This window comes from Ambystoma mexicanum, chromosome 5p (assembly GCF_040938575.1).
Source record: "Ambystoma mexicanum isolate Mex_15411 chromosome 5p, UKY_AmexF1_1, whole genome shotgun sequence".
NCBI lineage: Eukaryota > Metazoa > Chordata > Amphibia > Caudata > Ambystomatidae > Ambystoma > Ambystoma mexicanum.
The window spans coordinates 804621785-804648889 of NC_090930.1; the positions used below are offsets into that span (position 1 = coordinate 804621785).

Genomic DNA, 27105 nt, shown 5'->3' on the forward strand with positions numbered 1-27105 from the left:
ATACTGTGTGGTATAGTGAGCGGGGTGTTGCGGGGGAAACCCTGCAGTACACACGAGAAGAGAAAAAAAAAACAGGGGCTGCAAGCTTGTCCTCCGCAACACTCCGCTCAATATACTATATACACCCCTGCAGTCCCCGTAAAAAAACAACAAAAAAATGAAAAGGACCCTGCGGCGCCGGTTCCCGATCACGGAAGTGACAAGGAACTGGCACCGCAGGGAGACAGCCTGAAGAAAAGGTAAGTAGGGTATGTTTATGTTGGAGGTGTGGGTGTGCTGACGGTGTGGGTGTGGGGTGGTGTGGGTGGGGGTGTGGCTAATGTAGTGATTTGCAATGTTTGTTTGCATGGGAAATGTACGCACCTTTGGTGGTGTGTACATTTCCCATGCAAAATTTTCCGTCACTGTCTTTTCCGTGACGGGAGTATCACGCGGATCCTGTAGCACACATGTAAAAAGAAGCAAATGTGCAATAAAGCACAGAAATGCTGAAATACTTTCCCAAGTAGGATGATTGTGGGCATACCGGTGAAATGCACAAGCGTATGCTTTTTTTAATCACTGCACTACAACACGTGTCTATTCAAAGTGCACATTTTCCTTCTATTGACTCTTACATGTCAGTATGAGGAAAATGTCCAGGATTTCCTAGACAACTTACTACCACCATTTCCATTTTGGCACACGTGTGTCATTATGAGATGATGAGCAAACAATTTCCAGATGCTAGATTTACCAAACACAGACAGATATGTATTTGTTTATGTAAGTTTAACTTCCTTAACTCCTGTTTTGGCTATTCAGCCTCTGCTGAATTGTATGTAAAGTATAAAAGCACTGACACTATAAAAGGAAACTATACGCAGAGGTGCATTATTTTACATGTGACCATGCAGACGAAGCTTTTAACAACATTTCCTATCCGTGCAAGTGCGCCACATGGATCCAACCTTGGACCGTTCCTGTTCAACATCGTCACAAATGACATCCCCACACATCTCCACAAAACAGACCTGGCACTGTATGTGGATGATGTGGCATTCATCTCAGTCTTTCAAGTAAAAGAAAGTGGCAAAGAACCTTTAAGCTCTGGACATGGTACAGCAACTGGCAGGTAACACTGAAACACAGCAATGCAACAGCTACACTACAATGGAGAGAACATCAGTGGGGAGAGCAACAGCCGCTACCTAGGTGTAACCCTGGACAGGTTGCTCAACTGCAGGTACCACATTGAGAATACTTGGCCGAAAGCTTCTGGCTAGCTGGCGGCACTGTGCCCATTCCTGAAGACAAAGCCCATGCGTATCCGCGCAAAACTCTCTACAAAGTGATTATCAGGCTCTCTGACAGATGCCTCCCCACCACCTGCTTGGAATGCACCGGTTGACTCTTCAAAGTTTGCAAAACAAAGATCCCTGGATATTAACTGGAGACCCCCTCTCCACAAGAACAGCAGATCTGCACAGAGAGCTGGGCATCAAGATGCTTAACGAACATCTTGAGAAGCTGAACAGAAAGTTCTGCCAAGGACTGGGTCAGAATACAAATCGTCTGATCTAGAAACGTATTGCCATTACTGTAAACCAGTTTGCCTGCAGCCTATCAGACCGGTAACCCTGTGTCACCAACTCTACTGTGATAAGATAAAGAAATAAACTCAAAACCTTGTGCTCATTCAATCAGAGAAATTGGAGTTCTGAGACTCCGCCTCAGTGTACAAAAACACCACTAACAGATTAAAACTGTCAGCAAGATGAAGAAAGCCACTTGGGTGCATTTTATAAACCTTATTGAAACTACTGTCTTTGGCTGAGGCCTCCCTTTGGAACAACCTCCCGGCCACCTTGAAACTTGAGGAGAACCATCTCCGGTTCCAGACGCACCTCAAGACCTTTCTCTTTGCTTCTGCCTTTGCCCCTCTTCTCCCCTGCTGATCTGTTTTCTTTCTCAGCACTGTGCACCTGGCCACCCTCTGTCTTTCGGGCCCAGGTACCTGCTCACCCTGCCAGCTTCCTGCACTGCCACCGGGCCACCACTTCGCACTGAGGTCTGTATCTGTACCCATACAGTCCACTCCCTCCGTCTTTTCTTCTGCACTTATCAGATATACCTTTTCAAAGGGATTGTGTCCTCTGACGTATTCCTTATCTATGATATTTGTATCTCCAGCTTGCCGGCCTCAGAAATTTTTTTCCCAGTAGAGGGCGCTGTGTGTCGACGTCCGTCGAGTAGGTGTTCCTCGACAGCCACCGTATCGACGCCGACGTCATCATGCCTATAAATGGCCACGTGCAGCGTTCGTTGCTCAGTTCTGTTTTTCCACGCTTCTTGTGCCTCGGAATACCGTTGCTCAGTTCGTCAGTCAAAATATATTCATATTTCCTCGAGAAAACCGACTCGTACTCGATGGCTTCCTCCTCCGACCCGACGACTCCTCAGTCCGGTTTCAAAAAATGCCGAGACTGTGGGAAGAAAATGTCGTTGACGGATCCTCACAGGATCTGTTTGTGGTGTCTGGGAATCGAACACCAGTGTTCGGAGTGTGAGGAATGCCTATCCATGACGGCGAAAGCCTTGAAGGAGCGTAAGGGGAAGCTCGAGAGAGGTAAGTCAGTTTTAACTTCCTCGAAAGTTTCCGCGGTAGAGTCGAGACATTCGTCTCCTCACCCTCGAAAGCATTCTCGGTCTAGGTCTCGAAGTGGCTCCCACCACTCGTCGAGGTCTAGACACTCGAAAAAGAGACGTAGAAGATCTCCTTTGTCGTCGTCTTCTAGTTCCCCTGAAAGAGTAAATTGCCCCACAAAACATAGCTCTCAGGCTGAGTGGGAGGAATTCAGAAAAAGATGCTAAGCGTCTTCGAGAAAGCGGCCTCGACCCCCTCGAAGTCAGCTGAGGGTGATACCCCGGGTGAAAAGCCCAAAAAATCTAAACGCCGCGAGTCGAAGCACCCGGCGAAAGAGTCGACCCGAAAGCGCCATGAGCCATCGGGAAGTAAAGCATCTTCGACGCCATCGTCGAAAGCCCCTTCGAAGCATAGATCGGCGCCATCGACGCTGTTATCGAAGGGTTCTTCGCATCCGTCGATCGAGTCGACGCCGGCGTCGACATCGATGCCGATAAAAGAAAAACCCACGGCTACTCCACAGCCAATGGTTACACCGAGAGCCTCCGACACGACGTCGAGAACGTCGTCGACATCCTCGAGCAGGATTCCGATCCTCTCGAGTTCTTCGAGGCCTCTTACAGTTTTCTCGACGCCTTTGTCGGCGCCTTCGAGGATTTTTACATCGGCGTCGACGACATCGACCTTTTCAAGGCCACTGATGATGGCTCCCTCTGCTTTAGAGATGGGTTTTATACCATTTCACAGGCCAGAGCATCCCCCCTTAACTTCAATTTATGAAGAAAGGGAAGATTCTGATCAAGAAAGGCCTTTTGGGCTGCAGAGGACCACATCACCTGAACCAGAGACTTTTGCCTCTGAGGAAAGAAGGTTGAAAGACCTTCAGGATGCATTACAGGAAGCAAGTGGCCTAGACACTTCCCCAGAAGTGGAATTTGTCAAACCAGACCCAGGGGACATGCTGAAACCCCTTATAGAACCCTAATGTCAAGAATTATGGAGTTCATGGGTTGGTCTGCGCCTTCACCTGTTTTTCAACAGGATGACCTCACAGATATTCTGGATAAAGGTCCGCAGGAGGATCCTGTGGTTCCCTTTCATTCTGCTTTACAAAGAAAGATTTTAACTAACTGGGAAACTCCTGAAGTTGTCCCTGCGGTTAACAAGAAGTTGTCAGCGAAATATAGGGTATCTGCTGCTGACCCGGAATACCTATCTAAGCACCCTACTCCAGAGAGTCTGGTGGTCCAGGCTGCAACTTCATCAGGCAGTACATCTGCATACCCCACTGCTCCACAGGATCGGGATGATAAAAAATATGATGCCATGGCTAAGAAAGTCTTCTCGGCCTGTAGCATGGCTTTAAAATCTGTTAATGCGACTTGTACGCTCGCTAGGTTCAGCTACACTCTTTGGTAGTGTGCTTCATCAGCGGCTGACTGCCTCCAGGATGGAGAAGAAAGGGACGCATTTTTAAATATCATCAGAGATGGTAAAGATGCAATGTGTGAGTCCCTTCAAACTAGCATTGATTCTGCTGACAGTATCAGCAGGGCCATGGCGGCAAGTACCACAATCCGCAGGCATGCGTGGTTGAGAAAGTCCAGCTTTGCTTCTGACGTACAGGCCAGACTTTTAAATATGCCCTTTGACGGCTCTTCCCTGTTTGGTAAGAAGGCGGATGACAGTTTGAAAAAACTGCAAACATCTAAAGCAGCAGCCAAGTCACTAGGAGCTGCAATCCGCTAAACTAATTTTCGTCCCTCAGGATCCTCTTGGAGAGGAAGGTCCTTTCACTATTATTCCTCATATGGAAGACGCAGAGGACGGCCGGCTCAAAGAGGCCAAGGAAAATTTACCCGTGGTGGACGGGGTAAAGGAATGAAAGCCGCATCGGCAGGAGCAGGAGCCGCTTTACCTTCGGCAACTGCATCAGCCGCTCCCAAACCACTCTGAGGTCTCCCATCACAAGACACCTGTAGGGGGCAGGTTAACTCACCATCTGACGGAATGGCAGGCTATTACGTCAGATGCTTGGGCATTGGAGACAGTTGCCCAAGGTTACTACCTGCCTTTTCTACGCATCCCTCAGAGCCATCCACCGGGGAACAGCTCTCTGAAAGTGCCGGATCCGCTCCTCTTGCAGGAAATTGTAGACCTGCTAGAGACAGGTGCCATAGAACCGGTACCGGTACCTGTAGCGGACAGGAACAAGGGCTGGTACTCCCCCTACTTTCTCATACCAAAGAAAGACAGAGGACTGAGACCCATCCTGGACTTACGAGAATTGAACAAGTTCCTCAGGAAGGACAAGTTCAAGATGGTAACTCTCTCTCAGATCCTTCAGCTTCAGGACTGGTTGGTATCTCTGGACCTTCAGGATGCTTATTTCCATGTGCCAATCCATCCCAAGCACAGGAAGTACCTGAGGTTCGCAATTGGCAACTCTCATTATCAATTTCGAGTTCTGCCATTTGGGCTGACCTCCGCCCCGAGGGTCTTCACCAAGCTAATGTCGGTTGTGGCTGCAAGTCTAAGAAGGGAAGGGATTCACGTCTACCCCTACCTGGACGATTGGTTGATCAGAGCAGTTTCTTCAGAACAAGCTCGGATCCAACTAGATTATGTCTGCCACTTCCTTCACAAGCTGGGCTTCTCCCTCAATTTAAAGAAGTCACAGATGATACCATCACAGAGACTCCAGTTCATTGGAGCAGTCCTGGACACGTCCCTGGGAAAAGCCTCGCCACCAGAGGTGAGGGCTCAAGATATTCTGCAGATGGTCACCAGGTTTCAAAATGCCCAACGTCTCCCAGCCTACGACTTTTTGAGGTTGCTAGGCCTCATGGCATCCTGCATATCCCTTGTGCCAGAGGCTCGCCTGAGAATGAGATCCCTTCAGTGGGCACTGAGGACTCAGTGGTCACAATTCTCAGGGAGGATGACAGATCTCCTCCGGATTCCGGACAAGGTAGCCCACGACCTTCAATGGTGGGCCTCTCCAGAGAACATCTTGAAAGGAGAACTGTTTTGGCAACCATGGCCGGAGATAACAGTAGTCACAGACGCCTCACTCACGGGGTGGGGAGCCTATGCCAACGACTTGACCATCAGCGGTCGTTGGTCTCCATCGGAGTCTAGACTACACATCAACCTGTTGGAGCTGAGAGCCATCAGACTGGCACTGAAGGCTTTTCTGCCGTCTGTACGGGGGAGAAACGTCCTGATAATGACGGACAATACAGTGGCCATGCACTACCTCAACAAAAGAGGAGGCCTAGGGTCACTGCCACTGTGCAGAGAGGCGATGCAGCTCTGGTTTTGGGCAATTCAGGAAGGAATCTCTCTATCGGCAATTCACCTAGCCAGAGAGAAGTACTTGAGAGTGGACGCTCTGAGCAGGCAGAACACAGTCTCCCACGAGTGGGAGATAGCTCAGGAAGTCCTTCAAGAGATCTTCGCCCTTTGGGGAACCCCTCAAGTGGATCTGTTCGCCACCAGTATCAACAGGAAGTGCGACAGATTTTGCTCAAGGGAATTTCCCCCGAGTGGAGCTCTAGGAGACGCGTTCGTAGTGGACTGGGAGTTCCCACTTCTGTACGCGTTTCCTCCGGTCCCTGTAATTCCTCAAATGATCAGGAGGTTGAGAAGGTTTCGGAAGACCATGATCCTAATTGCCCCGGATTGGGCCAGGAGAACGTGGTACCCGGACCTTCTGGACATGTCCATCCATCCTCCAATTCGTCTACTGTACAGAGAGGATCTTCTCTCGCAGAAGGGAGGTCAGGTTCTCCATCCAGCCATCAAGACTCTCAACCTTCACGCTTGGTATCTGAAAGGTTGAGGTACAAGGATTGGGACCTTCCAGATGACGTCATGGAGGTGTTGCTTTCGGCCAGAAGGCCAGCAACTAAAACTCTATACCGCTGCCGTTGGAATACATTTTGCAGCTGGTGCAGAGAAAAGAATATCGAACCCTTTTCATGTGGTACACCTGCAGTGTTATCCTTCTTACTTTATTTGGCAAATTCAGGCCTTCAAGTTGGCACTATTAAGGGCTATCTCGCAGCGCTATCGATCTTTAAGCGCACTGCAGAGGAGCCATCGTATTTCAAAATTTCATTGGTAATACAATACCTGAAAGGTCTAACTAATGTTTACCCTCCAAGACCATTCCAAGTTCCCTTATGGGACTTAAATCTAGTTTTAAACTTCCTAAAGGGTGCTCCTTTTGAACCACTACACTCTTTGATCATTGAAGTTTCTCACCCTCAAAACTGTTTTATTGGTAGCATTAACATCTGCTAGAAGGGTTAGCGAGATGCAAGCCCTATCTTGTAAACCTCCTCATACAATTTTTCACAAGGACAAAGTCGTTCTACAGGTGAAGCCTAACTTCCTCCCAAAGGTAGTTTCTGAATTTCACATTACTCAGAAGATTACTTTACCTTCATTCTATCCTCCTCCCCATCCGGGGAAAGAGGAAGAGAGACTACACAGGCTGGACCCTAAGCGAGCCTTGAGTTTTTATATCAGTAGACTTGCTAAAATTAGACAAGCAGACAGCAGGACATAAATTGGGATTACCAATAACCAAACAAACCATCTCCAGATGGATTATTTTAGCCATTCTGGAATGCTACAAACTGGCAGGGAAAGAGCCCCCTCAAAATCTAAGGGCTCATTCGACCAGGGGTATCGCAGCCTCCTCAGCTCTTCAAAGAGGGGTACCAATTAGAGACATATGTGCGGCTGCCACATGGTCGTCCGCACATACCTTTACCAAATTTTATAGCCTGGATTCCTCCTCTAGTCAAGAGACTAGATTTGGCAAAGCTGTGTTACACTCTGTTCATTCTTAAAGAGTAATATGGCATCTTTTACTCCCGCCTCCAATCACATACCACTGCTATGGGAGTCTATCATAGATGAGGAATGCGTCGGAGGACACAATCCCTTCGAAGAACAAGTTACTCCTTGCCTGGTAACGTTCTTTCGATGGGATGTTCCTCCGACGTATTCCTTATCGCCCCTCCCATCCATCCCCGCAGTAACATTACCCTTGTGGTTGCAGCTTACGCTCCTTCAAGGGTAGTAACCATTCATGCAATAACTACCTTACTCTACAAAACAGAACTGAGCAACGGACGCTGCGCGTGGCCATTTATAGGCATGATGACGCCGGCGTCGATACGGTGGCTGTCGAGGAACACCTACTAGATGGACGTCGATGCACAGCGTCCTCTACTGGGAAAAAAAATTTCCGAGGCTAGCAAGCTGGAGATACAAATATCATAGATAAGGAATACGTCGGAGGAACATCCCATCGAATGAACGTTACCAGGTAAGGAGTAACTTGTTCATCTGACTAATCTACCACTTGCCGGCTGCACTATCAATGTTCATCACCTTTATTGTACTTATTATTTATTCTTCTCTCACCTCTGTTCCGCACTTTCCACTTTTCCCTTTTCCATGCACTTGCGCGTTCTCAATGTCACTGGACCTAGTAAGATCGTTGTTTTTGTTCTCCCTTGTTCCCCTCCCTTTGCCTGGTCGCATTCTGAAACACTTGTGTACGAGCGAGATATAAATAAAATATCATATAGTGCTTTTATACTAAAAATCTAGTAATCAAATATTAACCCCAATGATTACCTATGGCCTGGAATCACTGCTGACTATAGATCTAAAGTGGTTGCAGATCATAGAAGGCAAATATTGGGTCTCCCAGATTGTATACCGATGGCAATAATTAGACTAGAGCTAGGCTTGATATCATTTAAAGCTATAGTATTGAAAAAACGGGCAGAAATGTATATCAATATGTGCAATAACCCCAAAAACAGATTGCTACTTGCCTTACATCAGGAAACACTTAAAGAAGCAACAACGTGCCAGTTAAAAAAAAAAAGAAAACATGGAGTCACTTTTTAAAGAGATATGTTGGATACAAAGGGAAGGACAAAACGTCGTAAAAATGAGAGATGCACTTGCTAGACGTATTGAGTTGTGGGACTGGCTGGAAAATTATGCACATTTGAACACCTTAAAAAAGTACCAGTCGGGGTCCCACTTACTATATACGTTCAAGAAACCTCAACAGTATATGAACCTTTCGCCTTTCCCAAGACTCAGACTTTTTATACTGTTAAGATTGAACCATCTACCAGTGCTGTCAATAACTGGGTCTTTTACCAACATACCATGGTGCGATCGATGGTGTAGGCTATGTAAGGACAAGGATGCCATAGAAACGCCCAAGCATGTATTATCAGAATGTGCTAGCCTCACTGAGATATATATAAGATATTATGGGAGATATGTACACAAATTTGACACCATAAAGAAATATCCTTTTGGGCACAATGTATCAATACAAATAATACAAAGGTTTATATCGCAATGTATAATGTCTGGCAAAAGGCAGCAAAACTCTTGGAAATAAGTATATAACAGAGACTTGATTTATCCTTGCCCTTACTCTTCTGAAGCCCAAGCTAGGTTGGAAATAGATGTAATTTTGCAATCTGTATATTGAATTTGTATATTTTTAAATTGAAATTATGTATTTATATGATATGATAATAATGATAATTATGATAATAATGAATGATATAGAAATGATTGAGTTGAAATGTATGTACTTATTGAATGTGAAAAGTTTACTTGTAAACTATAACACATTAAATAAATAATAATTTATACTAAAAATTGTCCCACGCAATCTAAACTTTCAGGTTTTTCAGCCTTTGCTGTAGACGTCCATGTATATCTGACTACGGGAAACGAAATGCAAAACAACTAGTACAATTCAAAAAACAGTTTTGAAAGCAAAGGGAAAAATGGTGTGTTTGATGGATATTTGGTGAATGCATACGCAACTCGTCAAGGTTTGCAGTTAGCCATTGACATTCTTTCTCTGTGTTTTCTTAGCAATTGATTATCCAACTTAAAAATCTATTGCTAAGATGTGAAATGCCTTTAAAGGGCCATAATGTGGGATTGTGTTGCCACTGTTAATACAGAAAGAATATGAATTGGGTTTTAATGTCTTGCTAATTTGAAAACTTTTCCACACAGACTTTGTGGTAACAGTCCAAACAAGTGTTTGATTTCTATCTTAAGATTTGTGTTCCCCCTGTGTAGAAGTTATCAAAATCATCCAAACAGATTATTATTGCTTGTTCTGCCTCCTGTGGCACCACTTTAATGAAGAATATTGAACTCAGACCCCATAAATTCTGTAATCCATCGCTCATCTTGGGTGTTGTCTTTAGGACATAGCAGTGAATCACCAGTAAATAGCCCTTATGCTAACAAAAATGCTTTGCCATATTGGCCAATGGGGTCCGGCAGCAACAAGGAAATCTTGGCAGTACCCTCACTGAAACAAATTCTCAAGTTCTTTCCCTATTGTGTCACTGATGGCAGTTGCCCCCTTCCCGCTCCCTTTTTCTCTGAGATGGTTATCTTCCTTGGAATAGCTGGCTCTTCTCTTCATGCTCAAATGTTTTTCAGCAGTGCACTGATAGAGTTTACCGGGGTGTGACCCAATGTGATCTGCGTATGTCCTGTCAAATGGCAAGATGGTGTACTGGGCAAGTAGAACAAAGTATCAGAAGTGAACTAGAACAAGCCATTAATGTGTACGGATCCACTGTAATATCATGGGAGTAATCGATTGGAGGCGGAAGTAACTAAAACGGGCATTGAACAGCGGGTCAAATTCACTTTTCCATTTGACAAAGTGAGAAATTCCATGCACGTTTATTAAAGATAAATCAGGTATTCTATCCATATGACCTAAAGTTGTTTCTTCAGTTGGTAATTGTCAGCAACACTGTTCATTGGCATGCTGGTAATTTTCTAAAATGTATTTTGATTAGTTCAGTGCAAAACAGTGAACGGGGCAAGAAGATCGGAAATGCTGTGGCCACTACAAGTCGAAGTGTTGTACAGACGGGAAAAGCTGTTGGTAAGGAATGACTCAACACTGCACACTTTACCTCTTGCAGGCTTTCATCACATCTGTTTAAAAATCGCATGCAGGTTCATTCACTTAACTGTTTTGAGCAGCCTGTCCCATTGCGGATATCTTTTCGTTTAAGTGTCTGAATTTCCAAGTAACATTCTTTGTGAAAATGTGTTTTGTAAGATTGTCTCCACAGAGCCATTGTGTCATTCTATGTCTGGAAATACATAGCAATACGAAGGGGATCACATCTTTCTTTTACAATCGTACATCCCACTTTACAAAGGGAAAGCTTGCTCCCAATGCAAGCATACCTACTTTAGATGTGTAATTTAATTTACACGTGAGTAAAAGACAACAATTCACAAAACGAAATGAAGTGCATCTTACTCAACTTATCCTGTACCCTTTTTTAATCCTAGCTATGAGGCTAAATAGGGCCAACTCACATAGGATAAAAGTTAAGAAACCCAAGTCATGCATTTTGTGTTACTACCTCAAACGCCCTGCTAAATCATGCACATAGAATCCTTGCACAACTTGTAACCCTGCACATCAGATCACATGCAAATCCTGATAATGCACAATGCAAGCTCCATCTGCAAATAAATATGCACATGAAACACATGGGCATATCTTAACCGTACACAGAACACGTCACCCGAAAGTAGGAGGATAGCTCAGAGGCAACATGCTCGTCTTGGAAGTAAGACGATGCAGATCTACACAGGTTTGATCCCCGGATCCGCGTTTAGAAACCTCTGGGTGTTAAGCGTGTTATAAATAACCCATTACAATTACAGTGTTGACACATAGGAACTTGGAGATATTGTAGCAGCGTGTCACTTGAAATAGTCACAAGAAAACCAGCGACTCTTCTAGAGTTCACCACATCAATTCTCACACAGCTACCCACCATAACCTGAAACACCCAGACAAGTGCCCTATCTTCCCTGCTGATAAACCATTGTGTGCATCTTCACACATCCTCTGGCATATACTGCCTTGAAGACAGAGCGTACAACTCCATTGTCTGTAAACTCAAGGGTGTTGGGTTAAGTCATACGACCTGCCCATTCTTACCATAGGGCAACTCCCACACACACACATCCATAAATATAAAGAATGTGACCCAAGGGTTCACACACACACACACACACACATTTTGTGGATATTCTGAAGACTCAAACCTCCTGCAGATCTCCCCCTTCAGGTAAAACACCACAAGCAGGCCACCCTTTGCTAAGGAAACTGAGATAGCCGACCTTACCTAGATGCCGTGCAATTGATTGGTAAACCTTCTCCTTTTATAAATCCGGTTAACAACATAAACTACTATATTTCTTTGTGTCTCAGATGATACCTGGGCTCATTTCTTAAGCATTCCATGGAGGAAGAATGTTTCTTTTCTTTTTTTTTATCCTTTCTTTAACATGCTTGACTTTACAACAGGGAACGACGTGCTTTCCCAAACATATCAATCACATTGACAGTAGTATACAAAACACATATTGCGGCCACGCAGGGCCTCAAGAAAGGAGATAATGCATAAATCTAACCCTTGGGTGGTGGGTACCATGTGGCGTAGAATGTCTTTTAATAATAGCATCAATGAGCCGTCGAGTGTGGGACATCGCAGTCTTCATCGTCAGCGGGGGGACAAGGATTGGAGGTAGGATCTAAAGGGAAGCCAGATGTTCTTGGGCCTATAGGTGATTGGTTGCATAGTGGGCCAGCGTTCCTCCATGTCTGATGCCCATGTGACAGCACTGAGCCATTGGTCGAGGGTAGGAGACACAGGGAGTAACCAAAGCAATAGTATACAACGAGTAGCAAGCAACATGCAGAGGCCTGCCAGCTTTCTGGAATTATGAGATGTATCAGGAAAATTATGAAACGAGCATGTCCTCGAGGTCGGTGTAATAGTACATTCTAGCATCTTGGATACTGCCTCACAGACCCCTTCCCAAAAAGTGGTGATCCGTGGGCATGACCATAGCATGTGGATGTAATCAGCATTGGCAATACTACACCTATGGCACTTAGCGGTGCGATCCACTGATATCCAATGCAGTCTATTCGGAGTGTAGTGGTACCCTGCAGTATTTTCAATTGAATCAGCCGGAACCTAGAGTTAAAGGAAACTTCTTGGGTGCGGGCACACATGAATTCCCAGGTCTTGTCTGTTATATCCCTGCCCAGGTCTCTGCTCCATGTACCCAGGAGCTTATCTAGTGGACGACATGCCCTTTCTTGTAAGAGTCTATATAGCCTGGCTACCCCTCCCCGTGTCACACCACAATCTCAGTTAATAATGAGTCATCAGGGGGCAGTGAGGGGAATTCCTGCCAGTTGCTTTTGAACTTTCGGCGCAGGCCTGCGTAGTGTTGCCATCGGGAGGGACGGTTTCTCAAGGAATCGGGTAAATCCCGCCATTCTACGAAGTAGCCCATAGAGAAAATATCTCAGGCGGCATCATAACCAGCTGCCGACCAGTTACGGACTGTTGGATCCATGGGGGAGCGGGGGAGCCCAGGTAGGCAGTTCCACAGTGGAAAGACACCGTGAAATGGATGGGGGAGCCCACCTGTTTCCATACTCTGCACCAAGCTATCATCGTGACCCCCCATGGGATCCAGCTTCAGGGTTAAGGAGGGGAGAACCAGAGAACCTATATCTAGATTCCCAGCCACCAGACACTCCAGTCTTACATGAGGGTGAGGTCCGGCAGGGTCAAACCAGTAGGAAGCGAAGTATGCCTGGGCAGCCATCCAGTAACGCTCTAAATTAGGGGCGGCAAATCCCTTCTTGTGAATGTGGGGTGGTTAATGTATCTAACTTCAGACGGACCGCACCAGAGTGCCAGAGGAAGCTGTTAACTGCCAGAGTGAGCTTCTTGAAGAACTCCACTCCCGGCCAGAGTGGGACATTTTGAAATCTGTATGAGTTGTGCGAGTTTCACCATTTTGAGGAGTGCCACCCTCCCAGCCAATGTAATTGGTAGTCTAGCCCAGTTTACGGCCTTCTGGATAAACGAATTAAAGTAGTTTCCGTAATTCTAGTTGTACAATGATGCCCGGTGATATGTAACCACCACCCCTAGGTATTTCACCTCTGATTGCGCCCAAGCGAACCCCAGCAGGTCTTGTTGGCGCAGGGGGATTAGTAGAGTCTGTCAATGGGAACAGTGTGGATTTCGTACAATTAACCTTCAGCCCGAAGAGAACCCCAAATAAAAGAACGTCATCTACAATCGTGCCATGTTCTGCTCAGGAGAACGGATGTAAAGCAATGTGTCATCCGCATAAAGCGAAATGATTTCCGGGTCTCCAAAAGTCTTATACCCCTATGGGCATATTTCTGACGGATCCTGTCGGCTAATGGTTCGATGGCCAATGCAAATATCAGGGGGAAAAGGGGGTATCCTTGTCTGGTACCCCCGACGATCTCAAACTGGGCAGAACACTGGTCACCGGTGTGGACCCTTGCGACAGGAGAAGCATAAAGCAATTTGATCCAAGATGGGAAGCGGGTGGCTGAAATTACTCTTCTCTAGTACTGCCCAGAGGAACCTCCCAGAGACCGAATCAAACTCCTTCTGCATATCAAGTGTTGCAGTGACAGCCTGCGTCTCCGGGTCAATACGGGCTAGGATGTCAAACTGCGCAGCTGTAGGGAGGTGGAACGACCCAGGATAAATCCAGCCTGATCTGGGTGACTAATAAATGGCATATAGGGGGCTAAGCGGAGGGCAAGCACCTTGGCAAAAATCTTACCACAGTTTATAAGGGAAAGGGGGCGGTATGATGCACATTGTGTAGCTGGTTTGTCCGGTTTTAGCATTACGGATATAATCACCTCGTGAAGCGAGGGGAGAAGCTTAGCAACCACACATGCTTCTTCCCAGGCTGCAACCAACCGAGGAACTAGGCGCCTCTTGTATTGTGTATACAATTTAGTAGTGAGACCATTGATACCAGGGGCCTTACCAGCCGATAGAGAGTCTCTTGCTGCCAATATTTCATAGCTTGTCATTGGGCGATCAAGCACCTCTAGTTTCTGAAGATAGCACAGAGAGTGGGAGACCATCAAGAAACAATTCAATGTCTGCCATAGGAGCGAAGTCCGAGTTTGCGTACAGTGCTTTGTAGAAAACGTGAAATTCCTCGTTGACCTCCAGAACGGAGTGCAAGAGTACCATCCGCTCTCGCGATTGCTGGGATATGGGAAACACCTCCTTCCTGTCGGACCAACCTAGCTAGTAGTCTGCCGCGGGCGTTCCCCTCGCCGTATTGGCAGGCGGCTTGAGGATCATAAGGTATTTGCGTTCCCGGTCTGCTTGGGTCCTGAAGGGATCCAGTGTGGAGTCTTTCTCACCCAGCGTAGCAGTGATCGGGCACAAGACATATTGCGCCTCAAGCCGGGCAAGAAGGAGCTCGCTATCCCCAATGGCTCTGCGGATCGATCCAAGGATCCCGGACTTCTTTGCTAGGGCTATCCAGCATATATAGACTTTGAAGGCCTCCCAGAGGATGGCCTGGGTGTCTACCGTGCCGGCTTTGTGCTCAAAGTAATCATCGATCGCTTTGTCTAGCTCTGATTCAAAGACTGGATCGGTATCCAGTCATTGCATCGAATGCAAAGCATTGAATGCCAAAAGCATCGAAAAAATGCATCAAAAAAATGCATCAAGTGCATTTTTTTAAAGGTAAAGGTTTTATTTGAATTAGAATGGGTTTTAAGGGGTAAAAAAACGGGGGATGGGGAGGGACCCCCCATTTAAAGAAAAATGGGGAAAAAAATGCATTCGATGCTTTTTTCATTGCTTTTTTTTAGATGCTAAGGCATGCAATCACTATAAACTACTGGATCAAGTAGGGCGCTGGATTTCAATCTCCAGTATTGCGTGTTCCCACCCCCTTCACCCCAAAGCAATGAGACAATAACCGGGATGTGATCGTGATCTGAAAAGGTCCTGGGTAAGGTGGATGCCTGCCCCACGCATCTGACGAGTGTATCTGAAACTAACCACCTGTCGTTAAGGGAGTGTGAGTCGTGAACTGACGAATAAAAGGAGAACTCGCGCAAGTTGGTATGTAGCAGACGCCAGGCATAGCTCAGCTTCAATGAGTCCTGCGTCTCCATAATAATCTTGGCTGGCTCGGATAGCTGGGGTGCCCTAGTACCGGATTGGTCGAGATCCATGTCAGCTATGGTGTTAAAATCGCCACCCCAGAGTATCGGGACAAGGGGGAACCCCGTTAGTAGGGAAGAGAGTTGAGAGTAAAATTCAGGGCTGTCAATGTTCGGACCGTATACGTTGAGTAAAACCACTTCTCGGCCCAGTAATGGACCGTACAGTAAGACGTAGTGTCATCTAGGTGTATCGCTTTCTGAATAAACTTGATGGATTTATGGATTAAAATCAATACCCCACGCCTCTGGGTGGAGTAGGAGGTGTAGTAGCACTGGGGATCCATGACTTGGCGAACCTGTCGCATCCTCCAGCCAGTGCATGTGTTTCTTGTAAGAAGAGAACCTTAACTTTAAGATGTTCCACATATAGCTGCAGTTTACTTTTCTTAACAGGATTACCCAGACATTCTAGCTCATACACACTCTCGACACGTCCAGTCGGTAAGTCCATGGGCACCCAATCCCTACCTGGGAGAGGGGGGATTGATTGAATGGATTGATTGACCCTATCAGCAGTTCGCACCGACACACCATGCGGAAGATGATCAGATTTTTAACTTTTCTCCCCAGCCCGCCACCGCCACCCCTCTCACAACCAGAGGAGTGACACCCTTCATACCCCTCAACCAACGAAAACAACAGTTGCAACCTTGCATGGAGGGCTGTGTGAGGGCTGCAGCCCAGACTACTTCCCAACAGAAAAACATGGTAATACGAATGTGTGGTGCATGTCTGGCATGATGCCAAGTTTAGTATATCGCTGTAACACAGTGTCGTCTGCAGGCCGGAGCAGAATAGAAGAGCATAGGCTAGACTTTTCTAGCGTAACCTTGGAACAATAAGGCACTTCAAACCACAACTGGTCAACCGGGGAAGTCCTCTTCCAGAAATTTCACAGCTTCCACAGTATGGTCAAGAAGAGGAATTTCTCGTTGTGCTCAACCCTGAGCATGGTTGGGTACATCATTGAATACTTTACTCCGAGGTCACATCGTTTTTTCTTAACCATCAAAAAGGATCTTTGCTCGTTTTGCACCGCCATTGAGAAATCGGGATACAGATGTATTCTTCAGGAGCCCAGCATTAACTCTCCTTTTGCCCTTGCCACCATTAATAATGCATCTCTGTCCCAGTAGTTGAGAACTCAGGCGATTATGGGATGCGGGGGGCACCCGGTCTGGGTTTCGGTGCAAGGGAGCGGTGTGCCCACTCTATGGCGAACTGCAGCGAATGTTTGGGACCCTCCAAAAGAGTGGCTGTTCCACAAAATCCTCCAGGGGGTCCCCATTGTTATTTTCAGGGATGCCTACAATGCGTATATTACACCTCGAGCGAGATTCCAGGTCCTCATTCTTCCTACTAATGGATTGCACCTGTCTGGTGAGTGATGAGATGTCTGCCCTCAGCGCCGAGATATCATCTTCTCCAGCATGGGGTCTGGCATGGATTCACATGCTCATGAATATTCCCCGTCGTCAGGCTGGGAATCCTCGGTAAAGAAAAAACCAGTATCAGTTTCGTTTCTGATCTGTCTTTCGTAGTAATAACCAATCACTGGTCTCTGCGTCATACTGACCACAGCCAATGACTGCCCTCTACCTAAGCACCGCCTCTGGCAGCCATCTTCAGATTTTTACCGCACGTTCATGTGTTGGGATCCTCGTGCTATTGCTCTCGAGCGTTAGTGCTAATTTTTCGCGCTTTTTCACAAAAACTTCGATTCTTTCGGTCAAAAGAGCCTCAAGCTCCACCGATCCTACATCCGATCAACGGGGACCCGTGTCGGATTCATCTGTGCCCCTCAAGGGTGAAGATTTCGTCGAGCTACACTTCGGAGGACTCCAGAAGCTTCTCAGGCCCGGTCTCGGAGATGGCCCAGGAGAAGGGAAGCTCGACGCCCGGAAAGCTGTTCAGGGCCTGCCCTGGATGCCAGCCGCAGAACGTCTTCAAGGAGGACGAACACTCTTTCTGCCTTTACTGCCTTCATGGGGACAAGACGCACGTGGAGAAGGACTGTGCGTTTTGCGGCAACATGTCGGAACGGACCATGAAGGACCGCCATCAACGTCTCGCCAGCTGGCTGGAGGGTAAGAGCCCGTCTGGCGAGAAGAAGAAGAAATCTGAGCGGTCTTCTAAGACCTTTGAGGGCGCCCCGGCGACGGGGGCCCAACATAAGGCCAAGCACCGCGAGTCCGCTGGCACCGGGAGCGCCGAACGGTCGGGCTCTTCGGTCGCCAGGCAGGGCGCACCCTCCCCGGCACCGTCAGCCACGAGCCAACGCTCTGGGTCGGGTAAGAGGAAGGCCGAGCACCCGGCGAAGCTCCTGGAGAGACCCCGGTCGAGCTCTAAGGCAGAGGAGGAGCGTGGCAGTGCCCCCTCCCTCAAGGATAAGGCGGTGAGCGCACATAAGGTGGTGAAGGCCTTGATCCATTCGACCAAGCCCTCTATCGAAACGGTCGCGGCGGCCCTGGCCCAGCCTGTGGAGGCTGCACCAGTGGTGGCGGCCTCGGGGCCCAGAATCTCCCTGCCTCCTCGGAGGGAGTCTTCTTTCGTGCCCATCGATAGGACCCCCGTGAAACCCTCCGTGGGGAAGAAGGGGGGGCAGGGCGTCGTCGTAGATTCGGCCTCAACCTCAGAAGAGGAACTGATCGAGGTCTTAAGCCACGGCCTAGGCGTGGAACAAGACCAGCCCGTCGGAATGGGCCCCGACGCAGGTGACGACGACGACATCGTCGAGGATACCGACGGGGCCCCTGCTCGCCCGTCGGATTCCCCTCTGCCAGCGCCGCAAGACAACTCGGCGGCCATTTTGTTGGCTATACAGTCCTTATGCTCCGAGTTAAGGACGAGACTACCGTTACCGACGGAGGAACCTCTCCCGTCGGGGGATCCAGAACCGGGACCTTCTGGTGTTCCCCCTACCAAGAAAAGAAGGATCCATCCACCGCCTCCTTTTCAACCGTCGCGCCCCGTCCAGCCCTCCTCCCCGTCCACCCGAGGGGATGATACGGGGACTGACACGGCAGCGACGGGTACGGACGACGAGGCATACGACGAGGATTTTCCGTCGTCGCCTCCCACCAGGGCTTCTCCGCCCGACGAGATTGGATCGTTCCACTCAATGATCGCCAGGGCTTCCGAGCTTTTCCAACTCTGCCCTGAGGAGAAGAAAAAGGAAGGCTTCCTTTACCAACGGCGCGAGGCCAAGAGGAAGACGGTACTCGCAGTGCCTCTGTTGGACGACATTTGGGATGAGGGCCTTTCCCTCCTCAAGAACCCTTCCACGACGCCAACGAGAAGAGACCGGTACGAGAAAAAGTACCGGGTCCCGGACTCGGCCCCCCTATGCCTCCGGGCGCAGCCTACCCCGGACTCCGTCGTCTCCGCGGCAGCCAGGAAGAAAGCGGGGGGGGTGCGGCCTCCACGTCGACTTCCCCGCCGGACGGCGAGGGAAAGAAATTGGATGCCATGGGACGCAGAGTCATCTCGTCGGCGGCGACGACGATTAAAGCGGCCAACGCCTTGGCTATCGTGGCCCGCTACGACAGGGAACTCTGGTACAAGATAGCTCCCCTGCTGGATTTTCTGCCGGACGACAAGAGGGCGGAGGCCCTTGAGATCCTGCAGGAAGGTGAGGTGGCCTCGGACCACGCCATCACCGTGGCGACGGACATCGCCGACACTGGGTTCCGCCAGATGGGCAACGGCGTTTGCCTTCGACGTCGCGGATGGCTCAAGGCTACGGACTTTCGGCAGGACGTCCAGACCAGGGTCCTGGACATGCCCTTCGACGGGAACAACCTGTTTGGGAAGACAGTGGACGATTCCCTTCAGGCCATCAAGGCGGATACTGAGACGGCCCGGGCCCTTGGAGTACTGCAGCAACGGCGGACGCCCTTTCGGAGCGGCGGAGGCAAAGGCGCCTCCAAAGGTTCCGGCGGCGGTTTCGCTTCCTACCGTCAAGCGGCCCGCTCGTCGTCGCAAGAGGCCTACAGAGGACGAGGCAAGTCTGGCGGACCCCGCCGTCGTCGCCAAGGAGGCCAAGGCGGCAAGGCCGCGTCCAAGCAGGATTGAACCGGCCGTGGGGTCGGGCCCCCACCGAAGCACCCCGGTGGGAGGCCGGCTGGCGGGCTTCGTCAGCGTGTGGGAGTCCATCTCCACCGACCGTTGGGTGCTGGACGCCCTGGCCCGGGGCCACGCGCTCGAGTTTCAAAGAAGGTGCTCGCGCGTCCCCCCCGTGGCCAGGAAAGAACTTCACGTACCTCAACTTCTCCTGGAGGTAAAGGCGATGCTCAGAAAGGGCGCCATCGAACTCGTCCCAAAGAGGCCTCGGGGCTCCGGAGTCTACTCGCGTTACTTCCTCGTGAAGAAGAAGACGGGAGGATGGCGCCCCATCCTGGACCTGCGACGCCTGAACAAGTTCATCAAGGCGCAGAAGTTCCGGATGGTCACCCTCCAGCACGTCCTGGGTCAGCTGGAGGAAGGAGACTTCCTATCGTCGTTGGATTTGGAGGATGCCTACTTCCACATTCCCATCCTAAAGGGGCACCGAAAATTCCTCAGATTCGTGGTCCAAGGGCGTCATTACCAGTTCAAGGCCCTTCCCTTCGGACTACGGTCGGCACCCAGGGTTTTCACCAAGTGCCTCGCACCGGTGGCGGCGCAGCTGCGCCGCGAGGGGATTCACATCTACCCCTACCTGGACGACTGGCTCATCCGCGCCAAGACGAGGGAGCTCGCCGTGGTCCACACGGCAAGGACCGTCCAACTCCTCACGGACCTGGGATTCTCCGTGAACTACGCCAAATCCCACCTGGTGCCCGCGCAAGTCGCACTGTTTCTGGGAGCGAGGCTCGACACAGTGTCCCTTCTGGCCTCCCCGTCGGAGGAGAGGACCAGGACCATCTTGGGCAAGGTGCAACGGATGTTGGTGGCCGACGCGGCCAAGGTGAGGTCCATCAAGTCCCTCCTCGGGATGATGTCTTCCTGCATCTACCTCATTCCCATGTGCAGGCTCCGGATGCGCCCGTTGCAAGAGTTCCTGGATGCGCGCTGGATCCAGACGACGGGCAGCTTCGAGGAAAGGATCAAGCTCGACGAGAGTTTCCGACGAGCGATACGGTGGTGGGGCACCCGCGCGCATCTGACGGCGGGCATGGACTTCCAGACCCCAGCCCACCAGGTGACTGTGACCACGGATGCCTCCCTAGAAGGGTGGGGAGCGCACACCGAAAATCTGCACGCAAGGGGACTCTGGCTCCCGACGGAGAAGTCCCTGCATATCAACGTCCTGGAGCTCCGTGCAGTGTTTTGGGCCCTCAGGTCCTTCCTTCCGTCCCTCAAGGGCAAGGTGGTGAGGATCTTCACCGACAACACCACCACCATGTTTTACATCAGGAAACAGGGCGGAACCAGGTCCCCAGCGCTGTCCAAGGAGGCGCAGGACCTGTGGCATTGGGCCGTCGCCCAAGGGATTCTTCTGGTGCCGTTTCATCTGGCAGGGATAAAAAACACCATCGCCGACTCACTCAGCAGGGAGCTGCGCTCGTGCCACGAGTGGGAACTACGGCAGGATCTGGTGGATCGCCTCTTCCGACGGTGGGGCGCACCCCAGATCGACCTGTTCGCGACGGCGACGAACACCAAGTGCCGGAGGTTCGCCAGCAGGTTTCCCCAGACGAGGAGCATGGGCGATGCTTTCTCGTTCCCCTGGGAGGGCCTGTTCCTCTACGCGTTCCCTCCCTTGCCTCTGCTAATCCGGCTCGTCAACCAGCTCAAGAGGTCACGGTGCAGGATGATCCTCGTCGCACCTGCGTGGCCGAGGCAGATATGGTTCCCGGACCTTCTGGACTTGTCGGCGTCCCCGCCAATCAAGCTGCCGGCGGACGCGGATCTACTCTCCAGGGAAGGAGGCGCCATCCTCCACCACGACCCGAAGTCGCTGAACTTGCAGGCCTGGCTCCTGCAGCGCTAGAGTTTGGAGGATACGACATACCGGCCGATTGCAGAGAGGTTCTTGCAAAGGCCAGGGCGTCCTCGACTCTTAAATGCTACGGACACAAATGGAAGAGGTTCTCTGTCTGGTGCCACGCACAGAAGGTTAACCCTCTACGGATTACGGCTCCCCAAGTGCTGCCGTACCTGCTGACGCTGGCCAAAGCTGGTCTGGCACACGCGTCCATCAAGATTCATCTTGCTGCGATCTCCCGATACACCAGAACCACGGGCCGGACGTCCTTGTGGTCTCATCGTCTGGTGAAAGAGTTCATGAAGGGACTGTTCAGATCGTTCCCGCCGGTGAAGGCTCCGGCCCCGGCGTGGGAGCTCAACGTGGTGCTGACCAAGCTCATGGGACCTCCGTTCGAGCCTCTGCACTCGGCCCCGTTGAAGTTTCTATCGTGGAAAACTGCTTTTCTCGTGGCCATCACCTCCGCACGACGAGTGGGAGAGATCCAGGCCCTTTCCTGCAAGGCCCCGTACTTGACTTTCCACGACACGAGGGTGGTGCTCAGGACGCACCCCTCCTTCATGCCCAAGGTACCGTCGGACTTTCATCTCAACGAACCCTTGGTGTTACCTGTGTTCTTCCCGTCGCCTTCGTCGCCGGCTGAGAGGACTTTGCACTCGCTGGATGTAGCTAGAGCGCTGAAGTTCTACGTGGACCGCACGAAAGGTTTTCGGAAGACGTCACAACTCTTTGTGAACTTTGGACCTGTCAATCAGGGGAAGGCTCTCTCGAAGGCTTCCATCTCCAGATGGCTCTCCGGCTGTATCATGTACTGTCACCGGTTGGCAAACCGACCGCTGCCTGGCCGTCCGAGAGCCCATTCCACCAGAGCGATCGCAGCTACCACGGCGTTCCTATCTGGTGTGCCCCTGCTGGACATATGCAGGGCTGCTACGTGGAGGTCGACGCACACCTTCACGAAATTCTACTGCGTCGACCGGGATTCCAGGGAGGAGTCCAGGGTCGGCCAAGCAGTGCTGCGCAACCTGTTCGCCTGAGGTGAGCCTGGTGAGGAGGTAAGATGCTTAATGTTGAGTTGATGTGATGCTTAATGTTGAGCCTTTGCCACCTCCCGTGGTTGTGCATGTGTGTACTGCTATGTATTCTTTATTCATGAGCATGTGAATCCATGCCAGACCCCATGCTGGAGAAGGAACAAGTTACTTACCTGTAACTGTTGTTCTCCAGCATGGGTCTGGCATGGATTCACATGCGAACCCTCCCGCCTACCCCTCTGCGGCTCTTCACTTGGTCATACTGCCACTTCACGTGCTTCCAAATCTGAAGATGGCTGCCAGAGGCGGTGCTTAGGTAGAGGGCAGTCATTGGCTGTGGTCAGTATGACGCAGAGACCAGTGATTGGTTATTACTACGAAAGACAGATCAGAAACGAAACTGATACTGGTTTTTTCTTTACCGAGGATTCCCAGCCTGACGACGGGGAATATTCATGAGCATGTGAATCCATGCCAGACCCATGCTGGAGAACAACAGTTACAGGTAAGTAACTTGTTCCTTCTGCTGTCCCAACCCTGGTCTTAACCTCTGTGTCCCTAGCATCTGTTTTCTCCATTCGGGACTTGATAGCGCTGATGGTTCCGCTCATATCATCAAGCTTGGAGTGAAGGGCGGTAAAGCCCTCGCGCATATAGTCCATCATGCATTGCAGTTCTGTGGGCTCCTCTGGCACTGAGGGCTCACCACAGTCTCCCTCAGCGCCCCCCTGGATCATGGGTGCAGCCTTGGTGTAGATATTAATCGAGCTCTGCTTCTTGCCGCCACTCTTGGCCATGGTTGCATGGACGTGCACCCAAGGAGGAGAGCATGGGCGAGCGAGAAAAAGTCCCACAAGTATCAATAGGTTGAACCTACCCCAATCGTGAGCTGCGGGGTATACCAGTCCAAGTAGTCTCACTGGATATGGGGGGTGGGTGCATCCCGGGAGGGTCTTGTGTGACCACAGCCACCTGAGGCTAGCACTTTCCTCACGCCGATGTATTAATAATCGATGAAGTAGGGGGGTTGACACACAGCGGGATCGGCTAGGGTGAGATGCATCCGTGAAGCTGGGGTCAAGGGCAACGTGTAAGGGGCTGGTGTAAACGGGCACCCAGTCTCCCCATATCCGGAGATCTAGTTATAATACCCAGTGTTGGTCATTTGTTGCCACCAGTAGGTGGGAGGGCGTTAGAGTCCCTTGGCAGCAGGGCCCAGGGGAGGGTGGCCCGACCTACCGCAGTAGACAATCAGGGGGGCGAACACATCAGCAGGACTGCCCCCACTCTAGCTGGGACAGTGAAGCAGGAGATTCCCAGTGCCGGGCCAGAGCTGGGAAAAGAGATCACTGCAATGGGAATTTGCTAGGTATTCATGTGAGTAGGGTGAAGGTAGGACAACCAAGCGCCCCGGATGCAGCCCAAGCCCGGCCAGTACGGCCGCTGGTAGAGAAGATGCAGGTAGTTCAAAGCGGGAGCCGCTCAGGTCCTCCGGTGAGCATGATACTGTGGTTAGGATTTTACATTGGTGGGGGATCACCCCTGCGGCATAGAGTCAAAGTGGTACCAGGCCAATAGGACCGGATGTGTGCAGAAGCGCTAGGGGTCCGTGGGGGGACAAGAATAGGGGGCACAGGAAAAGGAGTGGGGAGTCAAGCCTACCTCCGTCTCTCAGCCCAGTCCAACCTCGGACCCGCCCCAGACCAAGGCTGGCAGGACCTGTGATCCGACAAGGCGTTAGGGGGCAGTTGAGGCAAACAGCTCAATCCCGCCCCTCGACCCACAGCAGACAGCGGGCTCCCCGCAGGCCAGTGCCGGCAGCCGCTCGTCCTCCCAGGCTCGCAGCAGCCGCAGATGTCGGGTAAATGCTCCAAACAGGTCCGGGTGCGGGCAGAGGCAGCAAACGGTCACGTGGGGGACTCCGATCTCCGGAGAAGGTAGGGGCGGTCTGCCTTTTAGGGTCTGCCGCCCGGGAGAGGCTTAGTCGGCAGAGGGTTAGCACGTCCCCACCAGGACCAGGTCGAAAGCAGGACCAGGGCCGGGCATATCACCAGCTCCCAGCGGCCCGCCCCAGACAGACGGCTGTCCAGGCAAGCACAGCGGGGCACGTAGCTCGCAGACCGTCCCCAGAAACAGTTGGTCGGGCATGCAAGGCTCCAGGTTGGTGGCAGGTCTGAGTCCAGTTGTCACAGCTGCTGGATGGTCTCTTGGAATTGTGAGCCCTGAATTCGATTCACCAGTCTCCCTGGGTACAGCCGCATGGCTTCCCCGGAGCTCACAGCCGACTTCAGTCCCCAAAACCAGCCGAGCGGGCCCAGCCACCTGCGAGGTGCGTTCCGAGGGGAAAGCGCAATATAGGAGAACCCGGCAGAGCCCGGCTCCAAGACTTTAATAGGTCGATGCCGGAACCCTCTGCAGTGTGCACCACCTCTGTGGTTAGGACAAGCACCTAGACAGCAAGGATTGTGTCGGGAGAAGGCTCAGGGCTGCAGAGCTTGAAACTCAGGTAGCCATCTTCTTCTATCGCAACAGCACCCCCCTCCTCCCGAAGAATGTTTCTGACCCAAGAGTAGAATTTGGGTTAATTTTAAACCCCTTCTGTGGAGTGTTGAAATGTCTTGGGCCCAATTGGTTTTGAGAATTGACATCTAGGTTTTCAAATGCCCCTCCCACAGCATTCTTTATACAATTCTGACCCAGGCAATCTGTTGGGTACTTCCCATGTTCTCATCCCTATCACCTTCGCCTGCAGCCTGTCTTCTCCTGACATCACAGGACAGACTGCAAAGTAACCCGCATTTTGTTAACACTGAGTGGAAGTTTGAAGTTGGCAGTTGGTGGGACCGGCTGGTGCCCTGTCTTTGGGGTTCTTATGTTACTATTCTCCTGTTGCACAAAAACATACATGAAACTACACAACCTGCCTCTGGGAGTTATTGGAATCTGATGATGCGGCTGCAAGACTGCCGACGAGGACGGAATAAGTACATGGAAATAACCCAACACACCTCCACCTTGTGTTTGAATGTGAACAGCAGGGGTCAGGGGTGCCACAGGATAAGCTGCCAATCTCTTGAGGATCTCTTGCTGTCAATCAGCATGAGACAACAGTTTCTTTCTTGGTGCTGAGATGAAGGTAGCCATGCTTTGCTCTGTCTGGGATGGATGGGACGTGAAGGGTCTGTTTTGTGTGCCCATATGACATTGATATAGTTGAGAAATGCAATAACTGGGTCAAAGAACATCACAATCTATCTGTACCCATACTTGCATAGAACTCAGGAGCAGAGTTCCTGTTTTTGGGATGTTCTTTGATATGTGTTCCCTTGATTACCAGCTGGGAGCCTTCTTTGCCATTCTGGAATTATAGCAACCTTAGAATAGGACTTGGTGTCCGTTGATTCTTGCCCTGAATCGAGACTTCTTCTAATTTCTACTATTTATGTGGCTGATGGATGAGTTTTATTTCTTTAATGAGCATTCTTTGTGGACTAGTCAATTTCTGTACCTGATATAGAATAGTGCCATTTGGCGCTATTCATTTGAGCAAACTTTATTTGTAGTCTGGTGTGCTGGTTTACTGGGGGCTATTCTGCGCTCTGCTTCCAATTTCATGGTCTCCAGGGTCTAGTGGGTCAGAAAGAGGGAAATGGGTTAGGGTAGTGGGGAGGGAGGCAAAATCAAAGATAACTTTACTGCTTAAATGATGCGTGCCTACTGTAGGCACCCTGAGCTTTACACAATGAGTTTCTGGGTTTTCTGTGTCCCGAGCATGGAGCCATTTTTGTCCACAGGGTAGCCTTGTGTGCCCCAAGTGCTAGGATGTATCGGTTGGGTCTCTGGTATCTGTGTTGGTTGTAGAGGTGTACTGTTGTGATGTTTCATGTCTGCTGGGTGGGATGATTCTATTGCCATGTGTAGGTGGCTTAGTTGGTATGCATCTGTGCGTTGGAAAGTATGACTTGAGCATGTTAGTGCAGGTAGCTGTCGGATACCTCGATCAGCAGGTAGATGAGTGGCGGAGACAAGCCTGAAACAAATAGCAAATCATAACATGGCATAACAAGGCATAAAGGTGCTCATAAAAAGTCATTGCAGCGAGTAAATAACGCCTAACAAGGCAAGGCATCCAGGTGGCCTCACTGCAGCAAGCTGGCAGTTCCCATTTTGCGTTCCCGATTTGCACTTGTCAAACACTTCCCCTCTCTCCTGCCCTCTTTCAATCTCATCTTCCCAAGTATGTTGGTTGGCAAGCTAATGGCCATCTCACAGCTCACGCTAACTTGCTCGTGTGCCTTGCCCTGAG

General features: G+C 50.3%; 1 protein-coding gene across 1 annotated transcript in view; it reads left to right on the forward strand.

Annotated features, from left to right (window-relative positions):
- AVL9 (AVL9 cell migration associated) overlaps positions 1–27105 on the forward strand; it is a 933501-nt gene that overhangs the window by 811929 nt on the left and 94467 nt on the right. The window contains exon 15 of the mRNA XM_069613227.1: positions 10516–10604. Within this exon, the coding sequence (XP_069469328.1) occupies positions 10516–10604 (89 nt within the window). The remainder of the gene's footprint in view (positions 1–10515; positions 10605–27105) is intronic.